The following is a 19,091-nucleotide window of genomic DNA, read 5'->3' as shown; positions in this document are numbered from 1 at the left end:
TAGTAAAGTAAAAGTACAAATTGTCAAAAATATAAATAGTAAAGTAAATTACAGGTACCCCMAAAAAACTACTTAAGTAGTACTTTAAAGTGTTTTTACTTAAGTACTTTACACCACTGGGAGGAAGAGGCGTTTGAGCTAATGTAAATAAACAACATTCTATTGAGGCTTTMAATAATGAAACTAAGATAATTTGACTTTAAAATGTGTGCGTGCGTGCGCGCGTGCGCGTGTGAGTGAATACGGGTGCTTGTCTGCATGCCTGTGCTTTCTCTAGTAGAAGGAATGCAGTCTGAGCTCGTTTTTGTACACCGTGACATCACTAATGAAATATGTTCTACCTGCACCAAAGCATGCACACAAACTCAGTTACACACGGTGGGGGGGGGGGGCAAAAAACACCTCACAAAACAAACACAATCTTCCCATAAGGAAGCTCTTGTTTTATGACAAAGCACTTTCTATAAATACTGTGGGCTCACGAAAGGCATATTGAGTAAGATATCTAAAGTCCGTTAACTGCGATGACACGGCGCCATTCTATTGGCTTCCCTAAGCACGGTTCATTTCATGAACATCCCTGTGTTACATGATTATGAAGATGAAGTATGTGTATGGGCAACACGATTGTACATTTATTTGAGTTTGATGGTTATTTAAACTCAATATTTCAATATAATGTCTCCATATTTGATTGGATCAACTGCTCCGTATTTGGAGCAACTCTACATCACATGATTTGTGACTTTACTGACAGAGTTTTTCAAACTGAGGTCCTGAGAAAAAGATCTGCCACATAGGTCAAACGTGGCTGTCTGAGAGGACGCCATTTTGGTCCTTGGCTCTGATTGCCCAGCTGGTGTCACCTGAGCCGGAATGGAGCAGGCCACACGGTGTGAATCAATCTTTGTCTCTCCTTGGCTGCCTTGAAACCGGTCTGGCGGGTGGGAAAGTAGCGCACTGGGACACACCAATTTCAGTGAAGAGGAGATGAGAGAGGGAGGGGTTGGATGGAGGGAGGCAGTCCCACCTGTGTGGCCTGGGTGGAGGTGTTCAGGGTTAGACACCGAGAGGAAAGAAGGAGTGCCAAATCTGGCATCAGCTCTGATCACCGTTCTGTGACTGTTTGAGTGGCCCTGTGAAAGCCTCTCCTACCAGGTCTCACCTCCACTCTCCTCACTGCTCCCCCAGCGTCCGATGGCAAAGCATGACCCTGTAAGTCCTTCCTTTATCCTCTCCCCCTTGTTCTCTGCTTCTCTGGGTCTCTATCTGTTTCCCCTGGGCTGACTTCTGTCACCAGCTTCCAAAACAAGACTCTTTTCTTTCTCACACACTGACCATGCTGTACTCGTACTCTCACTTTCACCTCTGTCAGGGTGGGTTATTTAACTAATAGTGGCCTTTCCTTGTGTATTGCTGATGTTCTCAAAAGTTGTACTTTTTGCCACATTATGGACAGATTGCAGGATACGTGAACCAATTTGTGTTGATACCAGGAGACCGAGGCACAGGGTCAAGCTGGTGTGTAGCTGGAGCCCCATATGATCTCATTGCGATTTGCCTCTGTCTCCGATCTCTCTACTGTGTTGCTTCGCATGGTGTTTTGAATTGATGTTGAATCCTCCATGTGGAAAATATTGTGTTGAAAGGCAAGGTTCTTCATCTAAATGGATAGTGGTTTTATGTCTCAAACTAGTCTATTCACCCAGTTTGTGGAACCAAAATACGGGGGTCAGATTGTGAAATAAGGCTTTTGGTGGAAATGAGCCCAATGTGCCCCCTGTACCCTGCTACTGTGATGTTCAATCTGTAACAGAGAGGATTTATCTGTCTCGATTAGTGAATCAACAATCAATATGGGCTGGTTCCATTTTACCTACACATCTACTATTGAGCTCAAAGGTACTCTTTGGAATTGAAGTTCAAAGTTACAGTATATAACGACTTCATTGTTTATATGTACGGTCTTCCCTTTGAAATGTAACCGAAACCTAAAACCTGGAACAATGTCTATTGACCTATGTCGATTCAGTTGGGAATTCAGGCAAGCCGGCTCTTATCCACTTGGGGCAGCATTCTGGTTCGTTTGCGTTGGAGTTTGGTGCCCAATGGTCATGAAACTGGAGCTGTTTACCAAAGAAAAGGTTTAGGTTATAAACTGGTATTATTACTGACTGTGCCCTGGAGACTTCTCTCAAACAAACAACAAGTCCCATCTTTGTTTATTGTTGTGCTCATCATCCTCAACCAGACAAACACTTCGATATGATCCACGTCTGCTGTAGACCTAAAGGATCTAGTGATCCTTGTGATCATCACTACAGCCTAGGCCCTCTGAAATCAAAACTCCACCTAAGAATTTTGCAATGATGTGTAAATCTCCACCAATCCATAGCACATCCACTGTAGATGTAGAGCAGAGCACACTACTCATCCGTTGTGGTGTTGGGTAATAACTTCTGAACTTGAAATAGCCTTATTCATGTGACCATGTTAGAACTGAGGGTGTGGAAATCTACTGAGTGAGAAAGGGGAGTGCAGGAAGAACATGTTATTGTTACGTCTCAGGTGTCCTAGGGGGGGGGGGAGAAGGGCCACAGTCTGGTTTCAGTCAACAGATAAGGCAGGACAGCCGTGATTTGGGGAGGAGTGAGGAAGTTGGGCCTAGGTCAGGTCAGATGAAGTGAGAGAACAGGAATCACTAAAGTCCTGCCTAGCAACAGAGATGTATTGGCTGTCCAGATGTGCGAGGAGACTCAGTGTAGGAGGAAGATATAAATATGTGCTCGTGTAAACATGTCTTTGTCTTTGCAGCTGTTTGACCCGGTGGGTGAATAAACTTGGTTTGAGCTTTATCTAGTTGTCCGTTAGGTTCTAAATAAACAGAATAAAAACTAACGGTGGGAATCAGTGTGGAGGTAATTTATGTGTGTGCCTGCATGTTGTACAGGAAGCAGTTTCTTTCCATGTCGGTCATTGCAACATAAACATTGCAATGCGCAGATCAGCCAAAGTCCCAACATCAGAACCCGTTAGGGAAGTTAAAAGCAATGTCATCGTCATAAGGAAACATGACTGGAATCCACCCCCCCCCCCCCCCCCCCCCCCCCCTGAATAAACACACAGTGTAAAGTGAAAAGGTGACCATTTAGCGTCAAGGAAAAGAGAGACAGAACTCAAAAGCAATATTGAACCCTGGCTGTCTGTTATCCAGCACCAAGGGGGGGGGGGGAAAGCACACTATCAGACTGACCGACCTGCACCCGTGTTTGAATGTGGGTTACAAATCACCTGCGTGTGTGATACAACCTGGCAGCAGCCAGCCAGGGACAGGGGGACGACCACAACTTCGTTTTGGAATTTGCTGTTCTGTTGTCTCCATGGCAGCCACCTTTCTTCTCCGTGGCAACAATAGAGACTCCTGGGGGGGGCAATGTGAGCTTGTCCTTGGCAACGTTGATTAGCTCTATTGTCTGAGATGCTTGATAGCGCTATGAGGAGCAGATGAATATAAAGCAGAAATGAGAGCATGATAAAGAGTGGAGGAAATTAATAAGGGGCCAATTGGGAATCTCGGCACATTGTTGCCTAGAGACATGGGACCTTCCATTGTGCTTGAGTTGGTTATTCAGGTGTTGGGATCTCACACTTGCTCGATGAGGATGGTATGATTATGGCCGACAATGAGTTATATCTAACTTGTAGACACTAGAATGTGGTTGTTTTTCACCAATCATCAACCATCTGTAAGCGCTGTTCGCAATCAACATGTGTCCTCTAGGCAGCACCCCCATACACTGTTGTTTATGGAAGAATCGGGGTTCCTGCATGGAAGTTGTTTTACTGGGGATTATTAAAGGCCCAATGCAGACATTTWAAAAAAAAAATCTCAATAGCAAATCATTTCTGGCAAACAATTCAGTGGCTTTCTGTAATAGTAAAAAATTAACAAAAATAGCTTTTAAGCAAAAAACTTTCTCAAAAAAAACTTTTGCTAAGATTGTCTAGGAGTGAACTGAGTGGGGAGGAGAACTGAAAACTAGCTGTTATTGGCAGAATGGTTTTGAACTCTGTTATTGGTCTATTAAATATCCAATCAACATTTTTATCTCAATATCAAATCATTTCTGGCTAATAATTAAGTACCTTACTGTGATTGTTCTCAATTAAAATGATCAAAGACAAACAAATAGCTTTTTAGCAAAGAGCAATTTCTCAAGCAAGAATTTTCCTAGGACTGTCTTGGAGTGGTGTGAGTGGGGAGGGGAAAACTCAAGAAAAGCTGTTATTGGTAGAGAGGTTTAGAACCCTCTTTCTTATTGGTCTATTAACTAATTTACCACCTAGTGATGTCACCAGGCAGCCCAAAACTCCACCCCAACAAAACAATGACATTTCAGACTGTCTTTTCCAACAGCTCTTACATTAAAAGAGCATTATCATATTTTGTACAATTTCATGGTATTATTATATAAAACACAGGGAAATCACGGTTTTGACTGCACTGGGCCATAAACCTATACCGCCTAGCGACGTCATTTTGAAGGTCCTGTGTAGATTGTATTATCAATCACCAACTATCAGGAAATAAAACTGATTAAATGTTTTTTTTTACACTTTTACAGTGTTAAATATATACAATATGATACAAAACACTGGGACTTTAAGTTCCCACATGGGCGTTTGATCCGAATATTTCTTTGAATGACTGACTGCTTAACCTTTTGTCTTTTCCCTCTGTGTTCTCCCCTGCAGAACGAGCTCCCTCCTCCATACTACTCTGTTGAGGTGCACACCGCCCCGCCCCTCCTGTCCTATGAAGAGGCAGTCTATGGGGCGGGTCCGCGGCACACTCCTCCCAACCAGCTATACTACATCCCCCAGCACCCCCCACCAGTGGCTGCGCAGCACATCTGCCAGCCCAGTATATGTGAGTCATACTCTCTATCTACTGACTATCCCAGTTCTGCCCAGTTCTGTCCCAGTCTAGTTCCCTCCATTCCTTATTTGCTTTCAGGGGACTACTAACCACCAGTGAAAGTAGGTGTAAAATAATCAGAATTTCAACAGAAGTACAAAAAATACAATACAATACAATAACATCCTTGAGAAAGAAGTGTGATTTTAACTCCCTAGTTATCTGTCTGCATTATGTGGTGTCTATACACTGAGTGTACAGAACATTAGGAACACCTGCTCTGTCCGTGACGTAGACTGACCAGGTGAGTCCAGGTGAAAGCTATGATCCCTTATTGATGTCACTTGTTGATGTCACTTGTTAAATCCACTTCAGTCAGTGTAGATGAAGGGGAGGAGACAGGTTAAATAAGGATTTGTAAGCCTTGAGACAATTGAGACATAGATTGTGTATGTGTGCCGTTCAGAGGGTGAATGGGCAATACAGTAGGTGCCAGGCACACTGGGTTAAGTGTTTCCTGTGTGTTTCAAGAATGGTCCACCACCCAAAGGACATCCAACCAACCTGACATAACTATGGGAACCTTTGGAGTCATCATTGGCCAGTATCTCTGTGGAATGCTTTCGACACCTTGTAGAGTCCATGATCCAATGTGAAGGCAAACGGGAGTGCGACTCAATATTAGGAAGGTGTTCTTTATGTTTTTGCACACTCAGTGTAATGTTTGTATATGGCCTCCTGGGGAAGATATATCTGTTTTGATATGTATGTTGTGTGTGTTGTTGTTCCAGCTCTTCCTGACAACAAGAAGAAACACAAATGCTGCAATCATAGTGCCAAGTGCTTTGGTGGGTCAGGAGGCATCGTTCTGCTGCTCCTCCTGGCCACTGCCATCTGGCTAGGAGGTAAGGCCAGGGTTGTCGTCATATTTATTCATATGGTGTTGTTACTCATGTATGTGTGCCTGTTTACTCATTTATTTGTAAGCTACTCTCTGATTCAGGAGGGGTGGGGTTAAATGTGGGAGACACATTTCGGTTGAATGCAATTCAGTTGTGCAACTGACTAGGTATCCCCCCTTTCCCTTCTGTATTTGTACAGACATTTACAGTCTTCCTCTGCTACCACTTCCTCTGTCTCTCCTCTTCTCCCCACCCTTACCCTTCTCCCCACCCTCCGTGCCCCCCAACCTATCCCATCCAACCCTTCCCCTGCCTCTCTCTATCTGTCTCTTATAGCTAGCTACATTATAGGCCTCATGAAGGCTGTTTCAAATCAGCTGTGACATCTCTCTCTCTCGCTCTCTCTCGCTCTCTCTCGCTCTCTCGCTCGCTCTCTCTCGCTCTCTCGCTCTCGCTCTCTCTCTGGGTAGTGCATTACGGTACCAGGTTGGCAACAGCGGCTGCCACCGTCGACCACCATGACAGTGAGGATGAGGGGCACCATGAGAAGCAGTTGAGCGTGCCCGTTCATGACACCTGCTCCAACTCCACCGTCCAATGTGACGCTATTCGGGACTGCCAACTGGGCACGGACGAGTCCAGCTGTGGTAAGCACGCTCTCACACACGACACAACAGACAGACATACGGGCTTGCAGGTAGGTGTACAGAAATGAAAGCCAGGTGGACGAGGTATGACAAGTAGTGAAACATATAACCCTTTTCGTATCTTGTTATTCTACCCCCTCCTCTCCCTCTCTCTCCAGTGAGGTTTGGGGCGGACGGTGCTCTACAAGTCAGAACGTCTCAGGACGGTCGTTTCCTCCCGGTGTGTTACCAGGGATGGGACCAGAGCTACGCCGACCGAACCTGTGCCCAACTGGGCTTCAGAAAGTAAGCCATCACCTTATTTCACAACAGCCATTTTATAAGCTACCTTTAGAGAGCAATCACTTTCTCTCACAACAGCCTCAAAGCAACTACTCTCTCTCACAGACATTTGCTCGGTGACGTCTAATTTCACTGCTGCCATTTTCAGTATTTACTCTCAGATTGAATCTCTGCGCTCCTCTCTCTCTGGGGTTGGTGTGCCTGTGGCAAATTGACTTTCTGGGAATGCTTCATGGGAGGGGAATTGATTCTCGTATTGCTTTGGCAGACAGAATCTAAATGTGTTTGTGTGTGTCGACCATGCAGGTCCTTTGCAACCAAGGCAGTGAAATCCCAGCAGTCAATTGGTCTAACCCTGAACAACAGATCGTCTTTACCCATCCAGGGCCAGGTCACCGTCAGGTAAGAGAACTCCTCTACAAACCTTAGCACATATGTTTTTTCTCATTTTAGTCCCATGTAATGTCGAGGGAATGATGGCGTTAAGTCACACACTGTCATTATCTGTCATGACTGGTCGGGATGTAATGTTACGTCATCATTATAGCTGCATTATAAGCCTCATGAAGGAAGTTTCAAATCAACTGTAACCATGCTGCACAAATCCCAGTGTGGTTTAATGTTAGATCCGAAGTTCCTGACATGGTTGTGCTTCTGTTGCTGTGTAGCTCGTCCTGCCCAGACCAGAATACTGTCTCTCTGAAGTGTATTGGTAAGAAGCACTCATCTGTTCATATTTCACCAGGCAGGTCTATATCAACCTTCTATTTGAAATCTGACTTCTAGTTATAATTAGATACAAACATTTGATCACTTCTTCCCCTTTTCCAAGATTGTGGACGTCAACAGTTGTCATCCCGGATCATAGGGGGCAGTGTTGCCAAGCTGGGCCAATGGCCCTGGCAACTCTCTCTACACTTTGGTGGATCGCACATATGTGGAGGGGTCCTGGTGTCCCCTGACTTTGTGGTGACAGCCGCCCACTGCTTCCCCAGGTCAGTGACTAGAGGACAACAATGCCTAGTTCCAAACGGATCCCTTGGTTCTAATTCTAGACGCGCTATGTAGACCCTTGGTAATAGCTCCACCGTACCCTCTCTGCTGCGTTCGTGACGGAGTGAAATCCGACTTGTTTTGAACTCGTTGAGAATGCCAATTGACTAACGGCAAGCTAGCTGCTCCAACCATAAACGGAAAGTACAGCTATAATGCTCGTGAACAGTGTAAAAAACAACAACATATAAATGGATTGTTTTTGATGAATGAAACAACAAAAAGTCATTTAAAGTCCAAAAATGCTGTTGTCAAAGTAATTTCCTAAGTCAGAGTTCAGCATATCCAAAAACACCGGAGTACTCAGGCAATGCTAGGGATTCTGACTTTTAATGACCAGTTAGAGGACAATTCAAATAGATTTTTTCCCTCACTCTGAAGCTTGTATTTCCCGAGTTTCCGACAGGGTCATGAACGCGCCACTAGCCTCAGGAGAATGTCAGTCCTTTTACTTGCACATATCCATATAAAACACAGACCAGTAGTGAATCTGTGCAGCAACTCGCTCCGCACGACTCAATAATAAGCAGCATGGCAACCCCTCATCACCTCAACAACCCTCACCTTGACAACCAATCTCAACTCAATTATACACCTTATTACCATAATAATAATAATAATAATAACATAATCTGTGTCATAAGCTACAGCCTTGGTTTGAGAAGTAAAGTAATATATGTTTTATTGTATTTTTTCCCGTGCCCATTGAAGGTCGTTCCCCCCGGTTCGTGATGCCAGTAGGTGGCGTGTGTACGGAGGAGTGGTGTCACAAGACAAGCTTCCTTCTCCCTACCTCGTGGAGAAGATCATCGTGAATGAGAACTACAACAATGTAACCAACGACCAGGACATCGCCATACTGAAGCTGGCCTCACCAGTGGACTTCACTGGTGAGTCCCGGCTCTATTCCTTCAATATCAGAGAAACGCTAGGGAAACGCTAGGGAAACGCTAGGGAAACGCTAGGGAAACGCTAGCGTCAATGTTGGTACAGCACTGTAAAAATGTTTGCCCTTTGAACTCTAAATGTCCGGGATGCATCCACACTCAGAATGGTAACCTCGTATGGGTGTGTGTGCGTACGTGTGTGTCATTGTTTGTAACTGTGTGTTACGTATGCCCACTCTGTTTATCTAACTTACTGTTTGTCTTTTTTTGATTCAGATGCGGTTCAGCCTGCCTGTCTGCCAGCCTTTGACCAGACATTCCCCCATGGAACCAAATGCTGGACCTCGGGATTCGGAACAACAGATGAGGGGGCAGGTAGGAAGAGAGACAAGGGAGTGAGAAATGGACTGTACTAAATGAAATAATGCTTATCTAGAGTGAAACAACAGGGACAGACTGGGACCAGAATTCGGACCGGGTATTTCTCACACACCGGCCCATTTCTATCCTCGAGGCCCCCACACCAGCCATTTTTTTGTATCATGTTGCACAAGAAACAACAACAATTTGGACAGGCCCACTGGGTTAACAATGAACCAGCCCATCTGGCATTTCCCAGAATTGCCATATGGCCTGTCCGTCTCTGTGATATAAAGAGAGTGATGTGGAGAAAGGAGGCTACACGTGCATCATTCATCCAATCTCAATGTCTTCTCATTGCGGAAAACACATGCTATATTCAGTAGAGCAACAGTTCGCGTAGTGCAACTAGCCATAGTGTCGCTAGCTGAAGTGTGTGTGTGTGTGTGTGTTTGGAGAATGACCGTGTACTGTATGTGTCCCTTCACAGCGAAACCCTCCAAAGACCTGATGGAGGTGGCCGTTGACATCATCGACGTGCGCGTGTGTAACAGCTCCAAGGTATACTCCGGCAGTGTGTCCAACAACATGCTGTGTGCGGGAGAGCTCAGCGGGGGCAGGGACTCCTGTCAGGTACATGTCCACATATTGCAGTTGAATTCTTCTATCTACGGGGCTTGGGACTCATTTTATAAACATTGTGTACGTACAAAATATACCCCAAACCATGCGTGCTGCAGTTTTACCGCAAAAGTTGCCATTTATACAAACTGAACTCGGCGTGATTATATGCTTACCTCCACGCAAACGTCAGACCATGCCTAAACACATTTTCTAGTGCTTGAAGTATTGTATTGCAAGCAGGCAAATAAGTATTTTGTGCAAATACGGGATATGATGACGCGCTTACTAGGGAAACGAGATGCAGCCATTTGCCATTAGTGAGAAGAGCAAAAAAAAAAAATCTAAAATAATTAGACACATCTATTTCCTATTTTATTTTATTATTATAACCATTGCAGAATAAATTCCTCACCTTTTTTTGGCAGTGATGCATTCACGAAGTAGCCATATAAAAAAATACCATGCACATCTCATTTAATTGGGCCTAGTAGCCTAGTAAATAGATAGGCTATGTATTTCAAGTTTTTCTGTAGCCTATGCGATCCCATAGGCAGCACGTACAGTTGAATTGAACAGGTGAACAGACAGTTGAATTGAACAGGTGAACATTACAGTTGATATTTTACATTGCATAATGTATGCAACTACTGTGAGAAGCCTACTGTAATTTAAAATGTTTTGAGTAGCCTAGACAATGTTTTAGAATTCGCAGTCCGGCATATTTAGGTTGGGGGAAAAGTCAATGCAAAACATTGTTGAACTAAAATGTTCTGCTGGCAGGTCCACAAGAATTAGCCATTGCTTTCTCTTTCAGAAACTGTCCCAGTTCTTTGCCAGATACAGCATGAGTTATTGCAAAAGATTAAACGTTTCTAGCAACACCTCCAAAAACATAGCAATTGCTCTTTCTTTTAGAAACTGCCGTGGCCTAATTCCAATAGATCCAAGTTATACAGAAAATAGAAGGCTTTAGTGTTACCATAAAAGTTGAATGGAGGGTGTTTTCCAGGCTGAGTTATAATGCTTGTTCACACGCGCAGTTTTACGTCAAGTCTGATTTATAACGGGAAACGTGTATGTACGGCGTACACCAAGTTTATAAATCTCAATATTTTTAGTGTGAAATTTACGCAGCGGTTAGAAATGAGGCCCCTGGGGTGCTCTAGAGGTTTAAGCCGCTGCCTCTGGAGCATATGTACAATGTGCCCGCTGTCAGCATAGCTTCCATTTTGACCGACTAGTCTTTCAGCCTTCTTTCTCCTACCTTTCACCTCAATCTCTCCCTATTCCATTAACATACAAAATACTATATTTTTTTATTTTTTTTACAGAGCCATAGGTGCTGAGTTTTGTCAAACTGACCTCCGTAAGGACACCAGATGTTCCATGACAGCAACATTCTAAATTCTTCCCAGAGTCTAACTAACTGTCTTAGAACGTTTGGTGCCAACATTACTCATTCAAATTCGGAATTTCAGTAATCCACAGCTGTCCTCTCCTGCTACTCACCAACTCTTGTCCTCATCTTAGACGCCTTTGGGCTGAGAAAATCGTCTCTTTCACTACTCAAATTCCCTTCTACCTCATCTGCTATCCACGACATGAAAACATACAGTATATTGTAGCAGGTGCTTTCCACACCTTGGCCACTCACTTCAACTGTTCATTCATCCATTCTCTCCTCTTCTCTCACAGGGAGACAGTGGTGGTCCTCTGGTGTGCCAAGCCAGTGACAACCTTTGGCAGCTGGTGGGCGTGACCAGCTGGGGCAGCGGCTGTGGGCAGAGTAACAGGCCGGGAGTCTACACCAAAGTGTCCAGCCTACTGCCCTGGATCTACAGCAAGATGCAGGTGAGATGAAGAGAAACTACCTGGATTGCCTGTGTTCCATCAAACCACACCATGCAATACACACCTAATACACAGCTCACCTTCCATTGACTTACACTACTTGACCAAAAGTATGTGGACACCTGCTCGTCGAACATCTCATTCCAAAGTCATGGGCATTAATATGGAGCCTCCACTCTTCTGGGAAGGCTTTCTACTAGATGTTGGAACATTGCTGCGGGGACTTGCTTCCATTCAGTCACGAGCGTTAGTGAGGTCAGGCACTAATGTTGGGCGATAAGGCCTGGCTCGCAGTCGGCGTTCCAATTCATCCCAAAGGTGTTTGATGGGCTAGAGGTCAGGGCTTTGTGCAGGCCAGTCAAGTTCTTCCACACCGATCTCGACAAACCATTTCTGTATGGACCTCACGTTGTTCACGCGGGGATTGTCATGCTGAAACAGGAAAGGGCCTTCCCCAAACTGTTGCCACAAAGTTGGAAGCACAGAATCGCCCGGGAACAGTGGGTTAACTGCCTTGCTCAGGGACAAAATTACAGATTTTTACCTTGTCAGCTCAGGGATTCGATCCAGCAACGTTTTGTTTACTGGTCCAACACTCCTACCTGCCAGGCTACCTGCCGCCCCAACTAAGGGATCTAGCTCAAACTATGAAAAACAGGCCCAGACCATTTTTCTTCCGCCACCAAACTTTACGTTTGGCACTATGCATTCGGGCAGGTAGCATTCTCCTGGCATCCGCCAAACCCAGATTCGTCTGTCAGACTGCCAGATGGTGAAGCGTAATTCATCACTCCATAGAATGCGTTCCCACTGCTCCGGAGTCCAATAGCGGCGAGCTTTACACCACTCCAGCCGACGCTTGGCATTGCGCATGGTGATCTTAGGCTTGTGTGCGTCTGCTCGGCCATGGAAACCCATTTCATGAAGCTCCTGACGAATAGTTATTGTGCTGACATTTCTTCCAGAGGCAGTTTGGAACTATAGTGAGTGTTGCAACCAAGGACAGGTGATTTTACACGCTACGCGCTTCAGAACTCACCGGTCCCGTTCTGTGAGCTTGTGTGGCCTACCACTTTGCGGCTGAGCCGTTGTTGCTAAGAGAGGTTTCCACTTCACAGTAACAGCACTTACAGTTGACCGGGGCATCTATAGCAGTTTAGAAATTTGACGAACTGACTTGTTGGAAAGGTGGCATCCTATGACGGTTCAACGTTGAAAGTCACTGAGCTCTTCAGTAAGGGCATTATACTGCCAATGTTTGTCTATGGCTGTGTGCTCGATTATATACACCCGTCAGAAACGGGTGTGGCTGAAATAGCCGAATCCACTAATTCGGAGGGGTGTCCACATACGTTTGTATGTATTGCGTATGTTAACTCTCATTGTTCCCTCTGCAGCTGGAAAGTCTGTGATGCCACCTTCTTTCCAGTGACCTCGCCGCATCCTGTCTCTAAAGACCGCTGGCGGCCTTCTTTGTCCTTCCTCTCTGAACATCGCACCATGAAGTCCTCTCAGAATGATACTAGATTGACAGATCAAGATGGATAGATCGAAGGGTCGACAGATGAAAAGATGGCCACTAGCTAAGGGAGTAGCAGGAAAGGCATACTGCACTTTAACACAAGACCATGGTTCTTGTGTTCTTCTGTTCCTTTACTGTACCTTCTAAAATCACAAAATGCATTGTATTTACTGTAGTTATGCCCAATGGCTGCTACACTATGTATAATATGTGAATCTAGGCCAATCCATTCTGGGCTCTGATTCCAGTGTTGGGTTTGAATGATTTTAAATCCCATCTGTTTTTCTAATCTTACAGTAAGGATATGTATGACATTTACCTGAGACAGGAGGTTCTCTCCTATGTTTAAAAAAAAATATTAAATCTAATATTTTGGGGGAGCATGCATGCTTATTTCTGTTGCATCTATAAGGAATGTAGAGTGCTTTGTGATTCATCTCCAGACATGATTTAGTGTTAATTATGTGAAACTCATAGGAAAGAAAAGAGTATAACTACTGTAGGGGACTGTACCTTGTTTATAATGAGGGATACCTGACGAAAACCAGTTACAACTGAAGTATCTGATCAGTGATGAATTCAAGAGAAACACATTTGTGGTTTAACACAGCTGCCGCATATCATCAGGTATGGCCTATAAGCACTTGTCACATGGTATTGTTGTCACAGAATAGATTTGTGTTGACTCTGGCATAGGAATATAAACTCAGCAGAAGAAGAAACGTCCTCTCACTGTCAACTGCGTTTATTTTCAGCAAACTTAACATGTGTAAATACTTGTATGAACATAACAAGATTCAACAACTGAGAAATAAACTAAACAAGTTCCACAGACATGTGACTAACAGAAATTGAATAATGTATCCCTGAAGAAAGGGGTCAAAATCAAAAGTAACGGTCAGTATCTGGTGTGGCCACCAGCTGCATTAAGTACTGCAGTGCATCTCCTCATGGACTGCACCAGATTTGCCTGTTCTTGCTGTGAGATCTTACCCCACTTTTCCACTAAGGCACCTGCAAGTTCCCGGACATTTCTGGGGGGAATGGCCCTAGCCGTCACCCTCCCATCCAACAGGTCCCAGCTCTCTTCGCTGGCCATGGCAGAACACTGACATTCCTGTCTTGCAGGAAATCACGCACAGAAGGAGCAGTATGGCTGGTGGCATTGTCATGCTGGAGGGTCATGTCAGGATGAGCCTGCAGGAAGGGTACCACATGAGGGAGGAGGATGTCTTCCCTGTAACACACAGCGTTGAGATTGCCTGCAATGACAACAAGCTCAGTCCGATGATGCTGTGACACACCGCCCCAGACAATGATGGACCCTCCACCTCCAAATCGATCSTGCTCCAGAGTACAGGCCTCGGTGTAACGCTCATTCCTTCGACGATAAACGCAAATCCGACCATCACCCCTGGTGAGTCAAAACCGTGATTCGTCAGTGAAGAGCACTTTTTGCGAGTCCTGTCTGGTCCAGCGACGGTGGGTTTATGCCCATAGGCGACGTTGTTGCCTGTGATGTCTGGTGAGGACCTGCCTTACAACAGGCCTACAAGCCCCCAGTCTAGCCTCTCTCAGCCTATTGCGGACAGTATGAGCACTGATGGAGGGATTGTGCGTTCCTGGTGTAACTCTGGCAGTTGTTGTTGCCATCCTGTACCTGTCCCACAGGTGTGATGTTCGGATGTACCGATCCTGTGCAGGTGTTGTTACACGTGGTCTGCCACTACGAGGACGATCAGCTGTCCGTCCTGTCTCCCTGTAGCGCTGTCTTAGGCATCTCACAGTACGGACATTGCAATTTATTGCTCTGGCCACATCTGCAGTCCTCATGCCTCCTTGCAGCATGCCTAAGGCATGTTCACGCAGATGAGCAGGGACCCTGGGCATCTTTCTTTTGGTGTTTTTCAGAGTCAGTAGAAAGGCCTCTTTAGTGTCCTAAGTTTTCATAACTGTGACCTTAAATTGCCTACGTCTGTAAGTTGTTAGTGTCTTAACGACCGTTCCACAGGTGCATGTTCATTAATTGTTTATGGTTCATTGAACAAGCATGGGAAACAGTGTTTAAACCATTTACAATGAAGATCTGTGAAGTTATTTGGATTTTGGATCTGAGTTTATGAGCATTTGCTAGGCTAAATGAATGGAGGCATGCATAGCTCACCGCATGATCCTCAAACGTGTTTCTTAAAGTGGATTCAAAGGCACTTTACAATGACTGTCATGCCCGAGAAGCCAGTATTTGTGTCATGGCCGTCAAAATGAGGAGACCAAGGTGCAGCGTGGTATGCGTACATTCTTCTTTATTCTAAGAATGAACACTGAACAAAACTAACAAAACGAACTGTGAAGCTAATATGGCTGGTGCAGACAGGCAACTAAACATAGAATAAGAACCCACAAATACCCAAGGGAAAATGGCCACCTAAATATGGTCCCCAATCAGAGACAACGATAAACAGCTGCCTCTGATTGGGAATTAATTCAGGCCACCATAGACATACATATGCCTAGACTTACCAACACCCCTAGACATACAAAAAACCCTAGACAATACAAAACAAGCATACACACCCTCGTCACACCCTGACCTAACCAAAATAATAAAGAAAACATAGATAACTAAGGTCAGGGCGTGACAGTTTGGAGGACCTCAATTATCTCGACGAACCAGTACCCCGGCATGTTGACTCTATATCGGTACCCCCTGTATATCTCCTCGCTATTGTTATTTTACTGCTGCTTTTTAATTATTTCATACATTTTTTATTTTTTTTAATGTATTTTTCTTAAAACTGCATTGTTGGTAAGTAATTAAGCATTTCACTGGAAGGTCTACCTGTTGTATTCGGTGCATGTGACAAACAACATTTGATTTGATATTGGCACTGGTGTGTCAAGGGCTGGCAAACCGTGCCAATAAATCCTCCAAACACCGGCTTCTGGGGCATAATCATTTTACAAACATATTCAAATAATGATTGACATATTTTCATAAAAAACGTTATTTTGATGAATTTATTCATACTATTTCATCCTTCCACAAGATATAGACCCGACACAAATCTAGGGTTGCTAACCAAGCCGGCTGGTCGTTCGTTCTATCGGTTCGGTTGCAAGACCCAGTCGTTAAGTCTTTTTGTTCTGTATCTATGGACGCGACCCAGTCTTTAGTTCTAAATGTTCCATTGCCATACTTGCTGGCAACTTTCTCATCCCTTGCTTGCTAGCCAGCCAACTACGGCTAACTTACTGCCAGAATAACAGCAAAGTAGCTGCATTTGCATTTGTTTAAGCTGTGTTGTGGAAATTCTACACATGGACAATCTTAAATTAATCATTGTTTATTAACAGTTAACTGGAGAGGTTCCAACAAACTTGATGCACCATAGTACACGTCTGTCAGGAGCTCTATCGAGGAAGTCCCGTTAGATCTCTTATATACTGCTTACAGATACGTTACATAGGCATGATTTAGCTTATTCATCATTCATAATTAAATCATCATTAATGTTTGATTCATGCATGTGACCGACCAATACTGATTCATGCATGTGACAGACCAATACCTCACGAGGTTTCTTCTCTCCAAGCTGAGACCTTGAAACTGAGATATCCTTTTGTTCTCAAAACAAGGGTCTGGGCTTACTGCCAAATTGCAGATACTGATAGTGAGGATTTGTTCAATCAGTCACTTGCATAAACACAGAAATTGGTTATTAGATAAGCACAAACATAACATTTTCCATTACAGCTGTTTTCTAGTAACATTTGGATCCATCCACAACAATGAGTTAATGAGGCCCGATTTCGCCTGGTTAAGAAAATGTGCTCACTCGTCAGGACACTGTTGTCCAGAGGAGCTAGCCAACAACACAGCTAACACAATCGCTTCAAACTGAAGCTGGAAAGACTGCAAACTAGCTGTACGAGTATCAACCCCGGATCCGGGAGCACCCCCCACCCCCCACACACTGATTAGCATAGCTAGCATAGCTTCAGAAGTAGATAGTAGCATCTAAATATCATTAAATCACAAGTCCAAGACACCAGATGAAAGATACAGATCTTGTGAATAAAGCCACCATTTCAGATTTTTAAAATTGTTACAAGAAGACAAAAATATTGTAAATCTATTAGCAAACACGTTAGCAAATTAACCAACTATTTTCTAATCCGATCATTCTTACCTCTCATGGTGCTACAACCAATTCGGTCAACTAAGATATTGATATCCCACAACCAAGAGAAAAAACCTCTTCCAGATGACAGTCTGATAACATATTCATGGTATGGATATTTTGTTAGAAAAAAGTGCATATTCAGGTAAAATCACAGTTTACAATTGGCAGCCACCCAATCAACAAATCGACTAGAATACTAGATAGGACAACGTGATGAGCCAATTTACTCATCATAAAACATTTCATAAAAATAGACGACAGCTAGCAATGGAAGAACCCATCTTGTGATTTCAGACCATATTTCAGATTTTCTAACGTTTTTCAGCGAAACACAATAAATCGATAAGTTAGCATAACCACATGAACAAACGTTACAGAGCATCGATTCCACCCACAGAGCGCTATAAACGTAATCACCGCCAAAATTATATTAATTTTTTCACTAACCTCTCAGAATTCTTCCGATGACACTCCTGTAAAATCATTAAAATAACATATACAGTTTGTTCGAAAAAGGTGCATATTTAGCCATACAAAACCGTGGTTACACATAAAAATACTAGAAATCAAGCCTCAATATGTCTGACGTCATCTATCAGAGTGATCTAGTTTAATTGAAAGCTAATCATATACTTGACTAAAAAATACAGGGTTGACAGCAATCGAAAGACAAATTAGTCTTAATCAACCGCGGATTTACATTTTAAAATATCCTTACTTTTCAATACAGGGTTGGCCAAGTGAAGCTATACCAAAAAAATGGCGAAATATGTTTTAAATATTTCGACAGAAACACGGTTTATCATATTAAATATGCTTACTTTGAGCTGTTCTTTCCATCAGATTCTTGGGCAATGTATCCTTTCTATGTTATAAACGTCTTTTGGTCGATAGATGTCCTCTGTCCTCGAAATGTCCACCCCAACGACCGACTCCCTAAAACGTGTCCAAACTTCAAAACGCACAACAAAAATTCCTCAAAATCGCACTAAACGGAATAAATTGATATAAAACGGCTCAAATTAACTACATTATGATGTTTTAACAACTATAACGACTGAAAACATGACCGGAGAAATATTGCTGGTTAGAAAACGAATTGGAACGAGGCAGGTCCGATGGCTTCACGCTTGACGCGACGTTGAGAAAGGACGGTCTCTGTACATTTTTTCATTTATAATGGCTGTGAACGTCCCATCGACTTCATGAAAACGTGATGACGTACAGACACCCAGAGAAGACGTAGGCAGTGTCGTTCTTCATAAGCATTCACTGTGGCCTTATAAACAGACCCCAATCAGAGGTAAAAATTTTCTAAATCTAACCCTGTCATGAAAAGTGCTGTAGAAATTGTTTCGTACCACTCAGAGACAAAATTCCAACTTCTATAGAAACTAGAAGGTGTTTTCTAATTCCAATAATAACAATAATATGCATATTGTACGATCAAGAATTTAGCACGAGGCAGTTTAATTTGGAGACACAAATATGCTAATGCGGAACAGCACCCCCTATAGTTGCAAGAAGTTCATTCAGGGGTTAATGACTAACTTTAAGATTTTGGAATAAATGCCTATATTTTAACCCTAACCTTAAAAATGTGGAGTTAGTGCCTAAACGTAACCTTAATCACTTTGAAATGTAACGTTTGGAACAACTTCACAATGTGACGTTTGAGAAGCATGGATTAACGTCTCATGGCTGATGTGAAACTGTGAGAGCTTGTTGGCTGGGGCTCATGATTGGAAAGGCTTATCCATTGTCATGTGTAACGCAGTGTAGCTTAGTTCTATACACACCATCCCAAGAGTGCAAAAACTCAGGAAGTACATTTTCTTAGAAATATAACTTTGTCCTGTGC

At 43.6% G+C, this 19,091-nt stretch overlaps 1 protein-coding gene across 1 annotated transcript; it reads left to right on the top strand.

The window, feature by feature from the left end:
* Positions 1–1,032: 1,032 nt before the first annotated feature.
* On the top strand, positions 1,033–13,376 carry LOC111949961 (transmembrane protease serine 13-like). The gene is made up of 13 exons (XM_023967317.1): positions 1,033–1,215; positions 4,756–4,930; positions 5,710–5,823; positions 6,291–6,467; positions 6,626–6,752; positions 7,056–7,151; positions 7,418–7,461; positions 7,582–7,744; positions 8,514–8,692; positions 8,966–9,064; positions 9,540–9,682; positions 11,369–11,524; positions 12,922–13,376. The coding sequence occupies exons 1-13, from the start codon at positions 1,198–1,200 to the stop codon at positions 12,934–12,936; spliced, it is 1,506 nt and encodes a 501-aa protein (XP_023823085.1). The 5' UTR covers positions 1,033–1,197; the 3' UTR covers positions 12,937–13,376.
* Positions 13,377–19,091: the final 5,715 nt, after the last annotated feature.

The sequence above is a fragment of the Salvelinus sp. IW2-2015 genome, linkage group LG22 (genome assembly GCF_002910315.2).
Source record: "Salvelinus sp. IW2-2015 linkage group LG22, ASM291031v2, whole genome shotgun sequence".
In the NCBI taxonomy this organism is placed as follows: Eukaryota; Metazoa; Chordata; class Actinopteri; order Salmoniformes; family Salmonidae; genus Salvelinus; species Salvelinus sp. IW2-2015.
Note: the sequence above shows the minus strand (reverse complement) of the source record. Positions and strands in the feature narration are given on the sequence as shown.

Excerpts from the sequence above, each read along its gene's own strand:
- LOC111949961 (XM_023967317.1), top strand. Across the intron at positions 6,468-6,625 it reads CACGGACGAGTCCAGCTGTG|TGAGGTTTGGGGCGGACGGT; the intron begins GTAAGCACGCTC and ends CTCTCTCTCCAG. Across the intron at positions 7,462-7,581 it reads TGTCTCTCTGAAGTGTATTG|ATTGTGGACGTCAACAGTTG; the intron begins GTAAGAAGCACT and ends CCCTTTTCCAAG.